We start from the raw sequence: 17,375 nt of genomic DNA on the forward strand, positions 1-17,375 counted from the left end.
TGGGGGCCATATAAATACCTGGATTGACAGACTGGTTGGGTCTGAAATTTCTGGAAAAGGAAGATGATGACTCTGAAACCATGCAGGGGTCTGGGCGGCAGAATCTGAAGAACAGACCCTGCAGTCCCCTCCTCTCCATCTTGCCCAGCCCCATTCAATGTAGCCATTGGAGTCTAGGGGTTGGAACTAAGGCTGCCGCAGAGCTGTGCTAAAGTGCTAACCTACATGTGACTTGAGACTTGACCCTCTTTAGAGAGGTTTCCATGTAATCAAAGCAAAACACCAAGCGAATGACACTGACACCTCTGTAGCTGCAGTGACTGGCAGAACACTTATCCTTCTTTGTTTCGGGTAATGTGGATTTCTCAGTGAGCGCTGAGGCCCTGAAGACAGATCTACCCTGCGGGAACGAGGTAGTGGAGACCCTGGACAAAGGGCGGAAGGACACGGTGATCAAACAGCTGTTAGTGGAGGTAGGTGGGCTGTTTGGTCTCTGTGGTGTAGAGAAGCCATGATAACTTACTGCTGTGTCGTGACAACTGATGTAATGCTGCAGGTCTTCTTGGTTTTATAGGGAAGCCATAATGACTTAATATGATCTCAGCAATAACACGTTCTCTAATGCTGTAAAGGGAAGCAGCGATAAGTCACTATATTAGCCAATATAAACTGTAATACTGCATAACTTCTTACAGTAAAATACTGGTATGTTGTTACACCATGAGATTGAAATAATAAGCAAAGCCATGTCTTTGGGGACAGTAAGCATGACTTTTAGGTTTTGTCCATAACAAGTCATGGGATCGAGCCCTCAGCAGTGTAGATTGGCATAGCGCCATTAAATTCAATGCAGCTCTGCAGATTTACATTAGCTGTGGACGTGGATCGTGGTCCTTGTAAATAGAGCTGTGCAAATAACTGGTTTTTTTGGTTTGCTGGCCAACTGAAAAATCAAAAAAAGAACAGTTTTGGGTCAACCCAAATTAAAATGTTTCAGGGTTTTTTGATGAACCAAAATGGACAAAAAAATGTAGTTTTAAGTCCAACAAAAAGTTTTATAACGACCTGACATGAATCATACTGTTGTTTTTTCAAATTGTTTTACTTTTTTTCAACATAAAATTAAACTAAAATTTTAAAAAGTAATATTGAATTGAAAAATCAAAATATTTTGTTTAGAAAATGTCAAAACAAAATGTTTTGATTTTTTTAACTGAAACAATTTGGTGAATTTAGCACAAATGTGAGAAATGTTTTTGTCGATCCGAAGCTGCATTTTACTGCGAAAAACAAGCTTTTCCAAAAAATTTCTCCCAGATCTACTTGTAAACCCTGCCGGCCCTTTCCCAAACAGGACACTTTCAGGAACTGTAACAAATCTTGTGCTGTATGTGACCAGTGTAGTGGAATATGGGACAGTGCCTTCATTTTAAAACATTTGTGAATGATTAGTAAATTATCATTATTTATTTTAAATCATTTAATTGCAAACAATTAAAAAGTGCTCAGGGTAATGTGAGCCAATGATTTTTTTGCATATTTTTCTATAAATGTTTGTCTCTTACAGTATTTTGTGATGAGGAACCCCTGGCTTTTCATCTTTTTTTTTTTTTTTTTTTTTTTTTTGACATGACACCCAGACAGCATAAACAATATCTCATAATATAAACCTCCATGGCTATTCTATGTAATAGGGAAGTAGTGATAACTTGTTACATGTCTGATCAGAACAATATCACGTGATAGAGGTGGCCATTCCTCTCTCCATTATAGGAAAGCACTAATCATTTTTAAATTGTGTGATGTAAGCAGTAACACGTGATCTAATACTGCAGCTCCTCTCTGTGTTACAGAAATGCATCCCACCTTTTTTAGCAAGGCAAAGATATGATTCACATTATTGTATCAACCCAGAAAAAACAACTCTGTAAGCTTCAAGGTAAGAATGAGTCCTGTGGCCAGTCCTGGGTGCCACGCTTTAAGAAAAACATGAGCAAATTGGCGTGAGGACAGCAACAAAAATGATAAGAGGTTTAGAAAACCTGATCTATATGGAAAGGTTGAAAGAATTGAGCATGTTTAATCTAGAGAAGGCTGAGGGGGAACAAGATAACAATCTTCAAATATGTTACTCTTGGGAGAATTCTGCACCATGTCGTCTGCAGATTTCTTTGGTTCCCCACAGAAAAATGACTTCTGAGGGGAAGCAAAGGGAAGTGCAGTCACTCCCCCATCCCTGGCGGCCTGGAGCAGCTGGAGGAGACGTAAATCAGCATGGTGGGGGGCAGGGAGGGCTGGGCGGGCAGGTGAGCGAGCAAGTGAATGAATGAGAGAGACTCTGTCCCTCTGGCTTGCCATTGTGACAGGCCTGGCGTGGAGGGACAGGGCTCTGGGGTGTTTGGAGGAAGACATGAGGCAGGCTCTGTTCCCTGAGGCAGAGCATAATGTAGCAGCCTGCCTGCTTAGTTGTTCCCATTCTTAGTGAATTGTTCCCATTCTTAATGAATTCCCCCAGGAGCATCAAACAGGTGTAAAAGTTTTAAGGCTTCTTTACTTTGCCAGAGTGGTGTAAAGAAGCCCTATTGTAAATGACAGTATGGCCTTATAAATGCTTATGGTGCTTGAGTGATTAGAACTGGTCTAAATTTTTGGACTGAAACATTTTCCTATCAAAATGTACATCATTAACTGTTTACTTCTGACCTTTCTGGAGAGGGACAGTAGCCAATATAAACTATAAGTTTGATTCCCCAGCCCTCACTTGCTCTTCAGTTCCCTATCATGTAATATGAACATATGGCTGCATATAACATTGTTATATCTTGACTAATAACTAGAAATAAAGGGTCAAGCCTAGCTACATTACTATTAGACAAAGAGGATTTGGGGATTTCCTCCAATGATCCCTACTTCTATTCTCCATCCATTGTATTGTAGTTTAAATAAATTTCCAAAATAATTGAAACCGGTGTGATTATATTATGTTATTTTGACACATAAAATATGTCAAATTTTAATATATTGTATGTAGAATTTTTAAAGTTTTGGTGCAGAATTCGCCCAGGAATAGTATGTGCTAGAAAGAGAATGGTGATCAATTGTTTTCCATGTCCACCAAGGACAAGAAGTAATTGGCTTAGATTGCTGCAAGGGAGATTTAGGTTAGATATTAGGAAAAACTTTCTAACTATAAGGGTGGTTAAGCACTGGGATAGCCGTGGCGTAGCTAACATGGGACATTTGGGTGGGCCCCGACTTTGGGTGGGCGGGCAATGATGGGGAAGAGGGGGAGCAGGAGGGATCGAGGTCCCATCTCCTCCAACTGGCCTTGCGGGGGGCGATGGATGCTTTGGCCAGGGACCCCCAGAGGTCTCACAGGCGAACCCAGCTCTGGAAGGAGATGTTACTCTCCAGCGCTCACAGCTCCTGGCACCCATCCAGTCACACCGCCCCATGCCGGGCGAAGCTCCTTGAGATGGCACGGCAGGCCGACCTTTTTTGAGGATCTCCTCTGCCACCGCCAAGCCACCCACTCACCCGCCCGCCCTCCTCCTGCTGCTGCACGGCACGTGCATCTGGCACTCCGCTGCTGTGCCACTGCTGTCCCTCTCCCTCCAGCTGGCCGGGGCTGTGTGTAATGTATCCAGCATGCAGGGTCCTCCAGGTCTGGGTGGAGCTAGTCCTAGGGCTAGAGCAGAGCCGGGGCTGGGGGGTCGACCTGGATGCTAAGTGGGTGAAGAAAGAGAGGGAAAGCCCAATTTTCATGCTTGGCAAATATTTACCACCTGGCAAAAGTTGGAAAACAATTATAAAAAGGGGGAAAAGCAACTATTCTCAGAAGAAAATTTGCGGGGGAGGGGTGTGTTCCAAAAACTAAAAATGTTTTGACTAAACCCTCTTTCTTAACAACATTTAGTTCCTGCATTTTAGTCAAAATTGTTTTGGTCATCTCAATAAATAACAGGGCTTCTTCTTTAGCTCAAGCCATGGGGGTCTGGGCCTTTGGAGCAGGAGAAGCTAAGTTCTATTCCTACTGTAGCCCTACAGGACTAATTGGCCACAGTGTGTAATGGTGAATTTCTAGGTGGCCCTGCAGTCACTACAATATGTCATTTCAGGGCACTGAGCGCTTTGGCCCTGACCCAGCAAAGCTTGCTTTACTTTAGGCACATGACTTGTCCCATTGACCTCAGACAGCCTTAAAGTTAAACACTTGGCAGGATCGAGCCCCTACATCCCTTCATTAGCATCACAGCATATTATCAGCACCAGCACATGGTGTAAAGCTGGAAGTTCTCTCTGTGTAACAAGGAAAGTCCACGTTTTACGGTGTTCTAGCAGCAACTAATCATCCATGGTAGAACACTGCAATATCCTCCCCTGGGGAGTGAGGAGGCAATAACTTGTTAGTACCAATTTCCAACTATTATCTGCTGGCTTCATGAGAATTATTATTACATGAGAATTTGCAAGTCTCCCTCTTTCTCTGATTCATGCCCTGCTCTTTCTTTCTTTCTTTCTTTCTTTCTTTCTTTCTTTCTTTCTTTCTTTCTTTCTTTCTTTCTTTCTTTCTTTCTTTCTTTCTTTTACCCAGCATTTTCTTCTCCCCATCTCTCTCCATCACCCCAGCCAGATGTTTCTGCCACCAGGTGCTCAATATCTCTGCAGGTTCTCACCTTTCTCATTTTCCTTCCCCTTCCCTTTTCCACCCCAACCCGAAGCCTGAAGGGTTTGAGAAGGAAACGACCTACAACTTCCTGCTCTGTGCTGCTGGTAAGAGTCCCACCCCTCCTGACCTGCCTCTGCAAAGGGAAGGGTGGAAACCCCGGATGTCCGAGGGGAAGAGCTAACTAGAAGCAGTAATATGGAACTGAGAAACTGGGACACCTCCAGCTGGATAACAAGGAAACGTTTCCTAACACTGAAGGGCTGGAATGGCCCCCAAGGGAAGGGCTGGAAGCATAGGTTTTAGGGAATGGTTCCTGGGGGAATGGGCTAGATTAGGGTTACCATATTTTAAGTGTCCAAAAAGAGGACACTCCACGGGGCCCCCTCCCCTGAACGCTTCGCCCCCTGACCCTCCCCCTCCCCTGCTTCCCGTGAACATTTGATTCACAGGAAGTCTGAAGCAGGCAGGCAGCAAGTAAGCTGGGGCTGGGGCTGGGGCTGGGGGGGCGCGGCCCAATCCGCCCCCCCTGGCCAAGCGGTTCCCTCCGGCGGCTGGCCAGCCGGTCCAGGCCAAGAGGCTCTGGCCCCGGCGTCTCCTGCCTGGATCGGCTCGGCCCCTGGGGCACCGGCCCCCAGCCGAGCACCGCCGGCCCTGGGCCAGTCCCGGTTCCTGGTCGAGCACTGCCGGCCCCGCACCACCGCCCCCAGCCCCGCACCGCTGGGCCCCGGCCCCCAGCCCCCGGCCCTGCACCGCCAGCCCCAGCGGCTCTGGCCCCCAGCCAAGCACCGCCGGCCCCTCCCTCCCTATTTTCCCGGACATGTCCAGCTTTTTGGGATTTCCTCCCGGACGGGGCTTTGAGGCCCAAAAAGCCGGACATGTCCGGGAAAATCCGGACGTATGGTAACCCTAGGCTAGATGGGATTTAATGGGGCTTTCCCCTTCTTGCACTCTCTGATTCCATGGAGTGAAATTACAAACTGGAAGGTGCCAGGGAAAGAGCTGGAGACTGCAGTTCCCTTGTCTCACCAGGGGGTGGCACCTCGCTCCATGTGAAGGGCTGGGATGGCGGGTGAGGGGTTCCACACCTGAGAGGGGAGTTGGGGATGGGTGGGGTGTTCACTATAAAGCGATGGAGGAATGGAGCTGCTAAAGGCAGGGAGCCCCTGTGCAGTGCCAGGGGAAAGACAGCAGCAGGGGCAGAGTCCTAGCTCCTGTGCTGGGGCCTGGTCACTGCTACACGGGGGGATTTTACTACAATCCCATCTATGTCACTTTTCCCCAGGAAAGACAGCGCCGCAGCCAATGTCCCTGAAGCTCCCAGAAAATGTGGTGCAGGGCTCGGCCAGAACCTATTTCTCAGTGCTGGGTAAGTGAGGCCGTCCGAAGAGCCTGGCTTTGGGTGCTGTTGCCGTCCCTTCCCCATGCCTGACGTTAGTGGTCTTTCCACCCATTCCACTCCTCATCCCGTTGTGCACCCGTCACAGCCCCTCCATTTATCCCCCAGCTGTCCACTGCTGCAGTCTCTTGCTAGCACTTCACCCCTTTTTCTCTCTCCTTCCCCTGTCTCTGCCTCTGGGCCCACGACTCTAGCTATTCGTCCAGGCTAGTGCTCCCATCTGTCCTTCCAGCAGCACGCCCTTCACTTTGCCTTTCATGTGTCCCTTCTCTGTCTCCTCCTTTCTCTGTGTATCTCTCTCTCTTTCCCTCCTATTGCCTGTGATCTCACAAGCCTGTTATGGATGTCTCACACTAGCATCCTTGCTCTGCGGTGCACTCTGCCTCCACAGGCCGGCTCTGGGCCACACTGACTCCCTGTATCTCCATCCCCAGGCGATATCCTGGGCACAGCCATGCAGAACCTGCAGCAGCTCCTCCAGATGCCCTTCGGCTGTGGGGAGCAGAACATGGTCCTGTTTGCCCCCAACATCTACATCCTGGACTATCTGAATAAGACGGGGCAGCTGAGCGAGGAGACAAAATCCAAGGCCATCGGATACTTAGTCAGCGGTGAGAAGGGACGGGGCTTTTGTTTCTTCACTTGCTCCCTTCCAAGGTTGTGCTGGGAGCTTTTTGTGTGTGCCTTGCTCAGATAATGCTCCAACTGGGAAGGATGGACAGACTGAGGGGACCACCTGTCTCTTGGGTGGGAGGGGGAACGCACTTGTACCTTCTCAGCCCTGTCATCCCATTGCTCTCCAGTGTGTGAGCCCAGTGGTAATTCACTCTTACCCAGCAAACCAGACTCGGCTCCCTAAATGGCCTATAGGCCTTCCTAGCCACCAGTGTATTGGCAGCACCGTCACAACTGACCCCTCGTCATTCACCTTTGAACCAGGGCCTCTGACACCCTCTTCCCCCTCACCCTGCACCAGAGGTCAGAGGTTCCCTTTCCCAGGAGCTACTCCGAGTAGTTACTTCATTAATGGTTGGTGTTACAATTACACATTAGCATGCTTAGATCTAGGGTGACATCTAGGAACGTAGAGACCTCTACTCTCTGGAAGTGCTTGATGGGAGAAGATGGGTCCATGTGGATGAATGATACAGTCTGGGTGCTGCACTGCACTGGGTTCACTGGGTGCATTTCTGCTGATGATATGCAAGGCGGAGAAGAAGAGCTGGGTTGGTTCTGCAGGTCTGTCAGCAGTATATGGAGCAAAACCTGGGTTTAAGCCTTGTTTTCACTAGGGGAGATGTGTCTGTTTGTGACACATTTAGCCGACTTGTAGTTTTAATACATGTTAGTTGATCAAGATAAACTCTAGGCTCCTCACTAAGGTTAACTCAACCAGCTAACATGTGTGAAACTACAAGTGCCTTGTCTGTGTTAGGATTGAAACACGTGTTAGCTAGCAATGTTGGTAATGCTCCTTTATTCCTAATGTGGACATGACCTTTGCCAGTAAAGCCAGTAGCCATGACTCTGAACACACACGGGGCAGAGCTGCTGAGTGACAAGGGGCCTTTTCCACATAGTCACTTTTCAGAACAGCCCCAGTTTGGGTCACACCTTTGATTATTCCTCATTCTCCATTTCTGCTCCACCCTGTTTTTAATGAGGGTTAGCAATCTTTCAGAGACAGCCTTCCCATTTATTTTAGGTGCTGCAAAGGGATCCTTCAACCTGGTATAGGTGGCTAGTAGATGCACATCATAACCCTGTTGCCTGTACTTTCTTTTAACGCCTAACAGAAGACCCAGGCCTCTCTGCTGAGACACTGAGGCTGTTTTTAGGAATGGGAGGCCTGCCTGGTTTGTGTACTCTATATCGGACCTGCTTCTGCGTCTAAGGCTTGATCTAAACCCAGCTTTGTACCAGTATAACTATTTCAGTTAGGAGGTGATATTTTACCAAAATAATTTAATCAGTTCAACCCCTAGTGTGGATGCAGTTCTACTCCCTTCCCATCTGGGAACAAGCTGTACTGGTATTAGCACTTTTATACTATCCTAACTAAATCCACACTGGGGGATTCACAGCATTTTCATGTTACTGGTACAATTAAAGCAGGATGTTTGTATGTAGACAGGGTTGAAAATTCTCTTTTCCTGGCTGACGTCTACAGCTGGACTTTATTGCAGTAAAACCCAACTTCATTCTCCCTTTCAGGTTACCAGACACAGCTGAAGTACAAACACCGGGACGGCTCCTACAGCACTTTTGGGCCACGTTATGGGCAATCAGGGAACACCTGGTAAGATTTCAGTGCTGCTGAATTCTTTCCCTTCTCTTGTTATAACCTGGAGCTTGCCCATTGTTAACAGGTGCTGATCATGAAGGGGCGGAGGAGAGGGGAGGAGCTCTAGAGCTGATGATGTGGGATAAGGCAACTATGGGAGGTGGTAGGGAAGGGAGATCTCCTTTAGTTCATATGCTAGAGGCCTGAAATTTTGGATTAATAACCATTTACAGCCCCCTGATTCCCTGCTCAGCTCAGGTTAGAGCAGCCTGGGGCCTGTTCTAACTTGCTCCAGGTGGTCACAGTCCCCTGAGGACCATACATCAGCTAGCTGTGTCCAGAACACAGCACACTCCAGCCACTCACTCTCTGTACCAGGGGCTATATGGAGGATGGTGTAAAAGTCCTGGCCAAAGATTCCCCTGCTGGGTGACTTGCTGGTAGTTTCAGTTCCCTTTGTGTTACCTGAGCAAGGTGCAGGGGTCAGAACAGGGCAGAGAATCCACCCAGAAGTCCTGATTGTAGATACTTGTCCTTTCTGAAATTATGTGTTTGACCCTCCGATGGAAAATTTAGCCACCACTGCCCTCAGGATAATGAGGTGGCTGGTAACTCAGGGTGGAGCCATCACAGCCCCTCAATGCTTAGTGCATGCCTTGCTGGGTGAAGAAACAGGTTCTGCAGGGAGTGGTGGGTGGGCAGCTCTGTAGTGGTTGCTCTTCCCTCTGCCGCTACTGACTCTATTGCCCCAGTGTGGTGCTAGGGGGCGCTGTGCTGCAGGGAGCGGGGCGGGTGGCTCAGTAAAGGGCATTCTCCCTCTCAGTGCTGACCCCAGTCTGATGCTAAGGGGTGCTGTGCTGCTGTTTTATAATAAGAAAGTGCAGAGCCAGTGTCCTGGCCATTCCTGGTCACTGAAGATGCTGAGGACTGTTCTCCCAAGGGTTCTGGACAACCACCTTCTACCCCCTAAACTGTGCCCTGGCCGTTTGAAACCAATGCAGGAAGCTGGCTCGCTTCCTGTCCTAAAACGGGCAGTTTTACTATGCCCTGTCAGACGACTGCTGGGTCTTGCCCCCAGGCTCTGCTGCATGTCAGTAGGTGGCTGAATGAGATAATGGTTCCCTGGCCCATGGCCACCAGCTCTCCAGCCCCTGCTGCTTCCCCTCAGGCTGGCGATGCCCCAGGACCCCGTCCCCTCCAGCGAGCACAGGGCATGGGAGGGAGCTCTCACTGCTGTCCACTCTCTGTCACAGGCTGACGGCCTTCGTCCTCAAGTCCTTCGCGCAGGCCCGCTCTCACATCTTCATCGAGGAGAAGCACATCCAGGACGCCCTGGCCTGGCTCACTGGCAAGCAGAAGGAAAACGGCTGCTTCCGCAGCTCTGGGACGCTCCTGAACAATGCCATAAAGGTGACGTATCTGCCCAGCTGGCTTCCCATGGGCCTCACGGGACCCATACAGGACTCCAGTGACACGGAGAAAGTCTGCAACTGTGCATGGGAACAGCTCAGCCACTGCAGCACATGGGGCTGGGGCAGGGGGCTTGGAGATGGGATCTACCAAGGAAGGCAAGAGCTGGGGAGAACCATACTGTACATGGAGCTACCATGGGTAGGGGAAAGAAGAGGGGCAGATAGCTGGAAGCTAACATAGTGTGGGAAGAACAGGGATGTAGAACACCCCTGGGAGGAGGGGCCAGTGGGTGGGGTTATAGGGTTAATGTCTCTCTCTATGGTTCCCTGCAGGGCGGGGTGGACGATGAGGTCACGCTCTCTGCCTACATCACCATCGCGCTGCTGGAGATTCCTCTGCCCATCACTGTACGTACCTGTAACCCCACAAGCCACAGACAGAGCTGGGGACCCCCAAGTCACATCCCGAGAGAGAAGCCTTTAAAAAAGGGGGAAATCCAGTCAGAAAAGTCTTTAAATTGAGGTCCAAATCTGGAACTGGAATTTCCCTGCAGCTTCCCTTCCCTTCCAGTCCAGGGCGCTGGTTCTGTCTCATCTCTAATCCTTTTATATGATCTTTATTTAAAAACTTTTGAGGCGGCGTTTGCTTGATCCTCTCTTACAAGCCTACAGCTTAGAGTTTTACAGATATTTAACGCTTGGGTAAATAACACTTAACCCCTTGGCAGTTGGCACCAGCCAAATGGGTCCCCATCAAGGGCTGATTTCTGTTCTCCTTCAGTTAGGTCTGCTCCACACCCAGAAATCGCACTGGCAAAAGTTTTGTCATCAGCCAGCAACCAAAAAGACTATATTGGTGCAGTGAGTTGACACTGGGCCAGTTGTGCCAGCGCGTTGTGTTCAACTAGTATCAGGCCAGATTGGCAAAAGTGTGGTGCGTTGTGGGTAGGCATCCCAGTGTCCTCTGTGCCACTTTCAGCAGCACTGCCTTGTGGGGAAATGTTGCTGCGTAGCTTTCGCTGTGCTTGTGGGAAATGTTCACTCAGCACGTGGGACAAGGTAGCAAGTAGCAGGAACAGCTGTGGCTGTGGAGAATGTGCTGACTGTGTAAAAGCCAGGCGGGCTTCCCATCATTGGGCCCTTGGTTCAAAAGTGCTGCCAGACAGTCTCTGCTAAAGGGAATGTTGCACTGTGGAACTGCAGTGGAAGGACCACTTACACTGGTACTTCCAGTGAGCATACACCTTACCACTGTGCTGATATAACTCCACTGACATGGGGCTTATGCCACTCCAGAAAAGGGAGTCAGTGTGCCCCCAAAAGTGGAGGATTTTTGTCAGTAGGCAAGTTGAGTGTGAACGTGTGCCAGGCTATGCCCAGAAAAGCTGAGTTCTGTAACTTGAGTCTAGACCAGGCTTTAGATGTGTGGTGCTACTGGCTGCGGTCAGACAAGACAAGTGGATGTGGCCCAACATGGCCTGCTTGTTAACATTGTCCTGATGACGGGGCAGCCAGTTCCCATCCACTGTCATTAGACTAACCTGATCCCCTGTATTTAATTGAGGAAAGTTGATGTCCTGATTAAGCCCTTCTCAGTTAGAAGGAGTATAAACCCCAAGGCATTTTGTTTTCAGGCTTTCCTGTCTCAAAACCAGCTGAACTCATTCCCTCTCTTAGCAGACACCAAGTGCTAGGAAGGTTCAGATCAAAACATTTTGAAAAAAGTTTCAAGCCACTGAAAATGGGACTGTCTGCTGGACTTTCCATTCTCAGCCATTGACGAAAACAGATGAACTGCCCTGCTGTGTATGCACCTGTGCACATTGGTATCCCTTGGAATGTCATTATGGGAAATGTCTGATTCCAAACTTTGCTTCTCAAATGTTCCTAAGGGAGTGCTGACCACAGGACAAATTTAAAGGGTCAGGTTTCCCAATACACCATCGCCATTCACCAATCACTGGTTCGCTCTGGATGCTTAGTGCTAGCCTAGTGATGCAACACAGCTGTAAACCAGCCACTACGCATTGCTGGAGTGGTGAAAGCGAGAGAGTGTCCTGGGGAATATGGCTCTGAAAGGTCAGTTATTGTTTAGAGTTACCCATGTGTCAGAAAGTCCAGAAAAAAATACTTCATAAAATGGAAAAAGTGCATATTGTTTCCTGCCTGCTGAGCTCACAGACTGAATTCACCTCCATGGTGACCTCTCCCTTCCCTCTCTCAGCCCATGTCTCTCTCCCCACACAGCACTCTGCGGTCCGTAACGCTCTGTTCTGTCTGGAGACGGCCGCAGAGCAGGGAGGAAACCACGTGTACACCAGGGCGCTACTGGCCTACGCCTTTGCCCTGGCGGGGAAGGAGGAGAAACGCAAGGCATTGCTGGACTCGCTTGACAAGGAAGCTGTGAAAGAGGGTGAGAGTTCCCGACGGGCCCTTCTCCTGCATCCCAGCCCACTGGCCCTACATCCCCCACTTGTAAGGTGACCATGTATTGAGAATCATATACAGGTGCTCAGAGGGGAAACCACAGCAGGGGAAAGTTCGGCGGGACCAGGACCAGGCGGGAGACCGTTATTTGACATGAAGAAACAAGATTGAGAGAGAGGCAGCCCAGGCAGCCAGGACCGGCCCCCGGCACATTTCTGACAGCACAGCATGTTGTATCCCTGCCCTTTTAAACTGGATCATTGATTGTATCCTTCAGTATCCAACCTATCTATTAGGTAAAATGTCAACATTCCCTTTGTATTTGTCTCCCTTGCGTTTGCCCTTTCCCTTGTCCCTGCCTTCCCTCCATTTGCCCCCTTCCTCTACTCCGGAGCTTGTTAGCTTTTCCTCTGTTTGTTTCAGTCTGTTTTCCCCTTTTCTATACTGTGAAATAACTGGTCTCTCCTTTCTTTTCCTCGTGCTCTCTTCCTCCTTCCCCCAAGTCTCCCAAACTCTCTCCTGCCTCCCATACCAAAAGCTCTCACATACTCCCTACTTCCCAGTCCACAAAATCAAAGGCATACTGTCCTGCTGTCTTGTACCTCACAAATCTCTCTCTCCCCACACACACACTGAAGCCTGCCCCAGGCACAAGCTCATGCACAAGCACGTGCAAGGTTGCCCCAGGATCCACTCACACACAGGCTCCTTCTCCCCCACCCGAAAGCCACTCACACACACACGCAGGCTGCCCCCAACCCTAGTGCACATGGGACTTGTTATGCAGGGTCCCAGCACACGCACACTCCATGTTTCCTTCCCATCACAACAGACACCTGGGTTCTCTGTCCCCTGCCCCAGCCCCCACAAACACAGATCCTCAGCCCCACACTCATAGGCCTCATGCAGGTGAGGAAACTCACTGTGTTAGAAAATGCATTAGCTGACACACTGCTAAAGACAACTCAGCACCTAGTCTAGACAGGATCAGCTGGGGTGAAAAACAGCAGCTGGTCGTGGCCAACCAGATCACATTAGCTGCCTGTAGCTCACCTGAGGGCACCCCATAGCCTAAATTTACAAATAGCAAATGAATTTATAAGCCCAGCCATCGCTGTCTATGCTAGGTGCCAAGTATTCTTGACCAGTGTGCTGCTTAATGCATTTTCTTTTCTAACACAGAGCATTTCCCCAGGGTAGATGGACCTTCAGGCCTTGTCTACCCTCAAAATTCGTTCTGCTGTATCTGTACTGGTATAGTTAAAGTGGTGTGACTCCCCCAGTGTGGATACAATTATAGCAGTGTGAAGGTGTTCATACCAATAGAACTGTTCCCGTACAGCTCTACCAGTACAAGACACCTTCATGCTGGTATAACTGTGCCCAGACTAGAGGTACCAGTAGAAAAGTCACAGCCCTAACCAAAATAGTTGTAGTGGCACAAAATCTCTGTGTTGGCCAGGTCTTAGAAGCGTCTTTTCTCCCTTCCACCCTTCTTGAGTGTCTCTCCCCTCCTCCCCAACCATGTGTGCAGATTCTCTCCCTCCCTTTCCTGCCCTCCTCCCTAGGACCTCTCACCCAAGGTTTTTCTTTCCTTCTCCCCTGGTTTCTCCTTCCCTGTCCCTCTCCCCGCTCCTTTGGGTCCAGACCGTCGCTCCCCCCCCCCCCCAGGACTGTCGCCCATTTTGAAGAGGGAGCCTGTTGCTGGAGGAGGAAGCAGCTCAGTGACATCTAGCTTCCTCCCCCCGCCCCCACAGGCTCTGTTGGCTACAGCAGCCCAGGGGTGGGCCAGCACCGAGAGCAGCTCAGGGGGCAGCAGGTGAGGCAGAGGATGGTTTGGTCCAAGGGGCATTACATGGAGAGAAGCATCAAGGGGGCACATTTTAGGACACTGGGAGATGCCTTACAGCTCCCAGTACATAGAGGTCATCACCAGGGAGAAGAGATTTGGGCCTGGGTCCCCTTTCCCTAGGGCAAGTTCCTGTGGGGATGGTTTGATTGTTGCTTTTCTTAAGGCGCTGAAATATTCATATAAAGACAAAGGGAACTTTTTTAAAACGAGAGCTGGGGCCGGGGCTGCCGGTGCCTAACTTTTCAGTGACACAGGTGTATCTGAGAGTCCCACCCCCCACACCTCAGTGCTGTGAGTGAGCATATCGTGAAACCCTGACCAAATGGTACCATTCCCACTGAGCAATAGCACAGCTCTGCCAGTGTCTTTGCTGGCTCTGCTCCATTCCTCACTCCAACCACTGCTCCTCGCTCTGAACACTCGTTCCATGGGAGCGATGGCCCCTGGTCAGCACAGAGTGATGTCTGCTCCCTACAGCAAGAGACAAACGAAGAGGAGAAGCCTGATGTTTGGACTGATAAAATGAAAAAACAGATCATTCCGGGGGGCCCAAAATAAGGTCCTGGTGTCCCAGGAAATCCCAGGAAGAACTGGGACTGTGCTGGTAAGAAAAGGACTTATGGGCTCTTCACCCCACTGGAGTGGGGTGTGACCGTCACTGCTGTAACCCTTAGATCCATTGTCTACAGCCAAGCTCTAAGATATAACCGCATTTGCTCCAATCCCTCGGATAGAGACAAGCACCTACAAGATCTCTATCAAGCATTCTTAAAACTACAATACCCACCTGCTGAAGTGAAAAAACAGATTGACAGAGCCAGACGAGTACCCAGAAGTCACCTCCTACAAGACAGGCCCAACAAAGAAAATAACAGAACACCACTAGCTGTCACCTTCAGCCCCCAACTAAAACCTCTCCAGCGCATCATCAGAGATCTACAACCTATCCTGAAAGATGATCCTTTACTCTCACAGATCTTGGGAGACAGACCTGTCCTCGCTTACAGACAACCCCCCAACCTAAAGCAAATACTCACCAGCAACCACACATCACTGAACAAAACCACTAACCCAGGAACCTATCCTTGTAACAAACCCCGATGCCAACTCTGTCCACATATCTATTCAAGTGACATCATCATAGGACCTAATCACATCAGCCATACCATCAGGGGCTCGTTCACCTGCACATCTACCAATGTGATATATGCCATCATGTGCCAGCAATGCCCCTCTGCCATGTACATTGGCCAAACCGGACAGTCTCTACGCAAAAGAATTAATGGACACAAATCTGACATCAGGAATCAAAATACTCAAAAAGCAGTGGGAGAACACTTTAACCTGTCTGGTCATTCAGTGACAGACCTGCGGGTGGCTATATTACAACAGAAAAACTTCAAAAACAGACTCCAACGAGAAACTGCTGAGCTAGAATTGATATGCAAACTAGACACAATCAACTCCGGTTTGAATAAGGACTGGGAATGGCTGAGCCATTACAAACATTGAATCTATCTCCCCTTGTAAGTATTCTCACACTTCTTAACTGTCTGTACTGGGCTAGCTTGATTATCACTTCAATAGTTTTTTTTCTCTTAATTAATTGGCCTCTCAGAGTTGGTAAGACAACTCCCACCTGTTTATGCTCTCTGTATGTGTGTATATATATCTCCTCAATATATGTTCCATTCTATATGCATCCGAAGAAGTGGGCTGTAGTCCACGAAAGCTTATGCTCTAATAAATTTGTTAGTCTCTAAGGTGCCACAAGTACTCCTGTTCTTCCTTTGGCCTTGAGCGCCTGGGGCCACTTAGCGACCTCACACTTTTTGAATCAAAGAGCCCAATAAAGGCTGCTACTGTCCATTCCTGGGGTGTGCCTTCATAAGATAAAGGGGATGTAGGCACAGAGGTGGCAGCCTGATTAGTCACTGAGTGTTCGTACCACAAGGTTTGTATAAATCCACTAGACCAGCAAGTGAGGGACTATTTAATCCTTTCACATCTCATGTCAATATGCCAAACGAGCACAGGGGACTCTGTTCTCCCACCCGCAGCAGCAGAAGGTCAATAACCCCCTTAGAAATGGCATGTACTAAGCATCTGTATTTCCTTCTCTCCTGCCCTCCCTCTCCCTTCTCCCGCTGCAGATGGCTCCATTCACTGGCAGAGGCCTGGGAAGGAGCTGAAAGGCGATCTCCCCTTCTATCACCCCCGTGCTCCTTCCGCCGAGGTGGAGATGAAGTCCTACGTGCTCCTCACTTACCTCACCACTCAGCCGGTGCCATCCCAAGATGACCTGTCATTAGCAGCTCAAATTGCAAAGTGGATCAGCAAGCAGCAGAATCCCAATGGGGGCTTCTCCCCCACCCAGGTGAGCTGTTTCCATCCCCAGCCTCAGACACCCAGGGCAGGAGTGGGAGGCAGACAGGAGAGGGCAAGAGACAGACAAGTAATCCAGGGGGAGGGGAAGGCTGACCTGGGGAGAGGGAAGGGGTGGCAGTCTCCTGGCTGTATAGTTTAATTTAGATCATAGGATAGTCACAGCATGGAGTATGGCTACATCAGATACCCACAGGCCCAGGGGGGCTAATGAGGCAGGAGACTGGACGAGTGATGCTTCTGTGTATGGAGGACAGAAGAGTCACCCTGAGCACTCACAAGGTAGTGCAGTGCCATCCCCAGCTCACCCCAGCATTGACCCCATCCAGCCAGGCCAATTCAGCTCAGGAGCAGAGGCCTTCCCAGAGAAGCAGCAGCACCCAGTCACTGCCGGACATACCTGAAAGGGAGGAGGGGAGCATCATCCAGAGTGACAACCAAACAGGAGGTGCCACCTCCCCCTTTGAGCAGGTGCAGGCCATGCTGGTGCTTGGAGGCTGGGACCTCAGGGAGTGACCTCTCTAGACTGGACCAATCATTGGCCCCATGTTCCACCATTTCCCTGGTTGGCTTGATACCCAAAGGGCTGAAAGACTTTCTCATACTCCATTACTGAGCCTCCTGGCTGCCTCACCAGGGTCCTCTCTGAGCTACAGGCAGCTCCTATTTCACCTGGTCCTGAACTGTCCCTTCGGGGCAAGGGTGGTGGCATCTTCCCTCAGATGCCTGTGGTGGAGTGTCAGAGTTCCCAAGGCCTAGGTTCCATAAGGTACTTAGACACTTGGCTGCTTTTAGTGGGAGAAAGGTGCTTAAATACCTTTGAGGATCTGGGCCCAAGGGGATAGAGTGAATGGCTTGTGGGAGTGAGGAGTGGAAATGGGAAAATCAAGGCTCTGCAATGTAGGAGGAGCCGGTGGAGTGGGGGCTCCAGGCCCATAGAAATGGCTCAT

The 17,375-nt window shown here is 49.6% G+C and overlaps 1 protein-coding gene across 1 annotated transcript in view; it reads left to right on the forward strand.

Moving 5' to 3' along the window:
- LOC128843613 (ovostatin-like) overlaps positions 1-17,375 on the forward strand; it is a 372,466-nt gene that overhangs the window by 342,111 nt on the left and 12,980 nt on the right. Inside the window, exons 21-29 of the mRNA XM_054040589.1 lie at positions 328-473; positions 4,722-4,773; positions 5,952-6,035; positions 6,500-6,676; positions 8,280-8,364; positions 9,603-9,759; positions 10,095-10,169; positions 12,009-12,174; positions 16,194-16,417. Of these exons, the coding sequence (XP_053896564.1) occupies positions 328-473; positions 4,722-4,773; positions 5,952-6,035; positions 6,500-6,676; positions 8,280-8,364; positions 9,603-9,759; positions 10,095-10,169; positions 12,009-12,174; positions 16,194-16,417 (1,166 nt within the window). The remainder of the gene's footprint in view (positions 1-327; positions 474-4,721; positions 4,774-5,951; positions 6,036-6,499; positions 6,677-8,279; positions 8,365-9,602; positions 9,760-10,094; positions 10,170-12,008; positions 12,175-16,193; positions 16,418-17,375) is intronic.

The sequence above is a fragment of the Malaclemys terrapin genome, chromosome 1 (genome assembly GCF_027887155.1).
Source record: "Malaclemys terrapin pileata isolate rMalTer1 chromosome 1, rMalTer1.hap1, whole genome shotgun sequence".
NCBI classification, from domain to species: domain Eukaryota; kingdom Metazoa; phylum Chordata; order Testudines; family Emydidae; genus Malaclemys; species Malaclemys terrapin.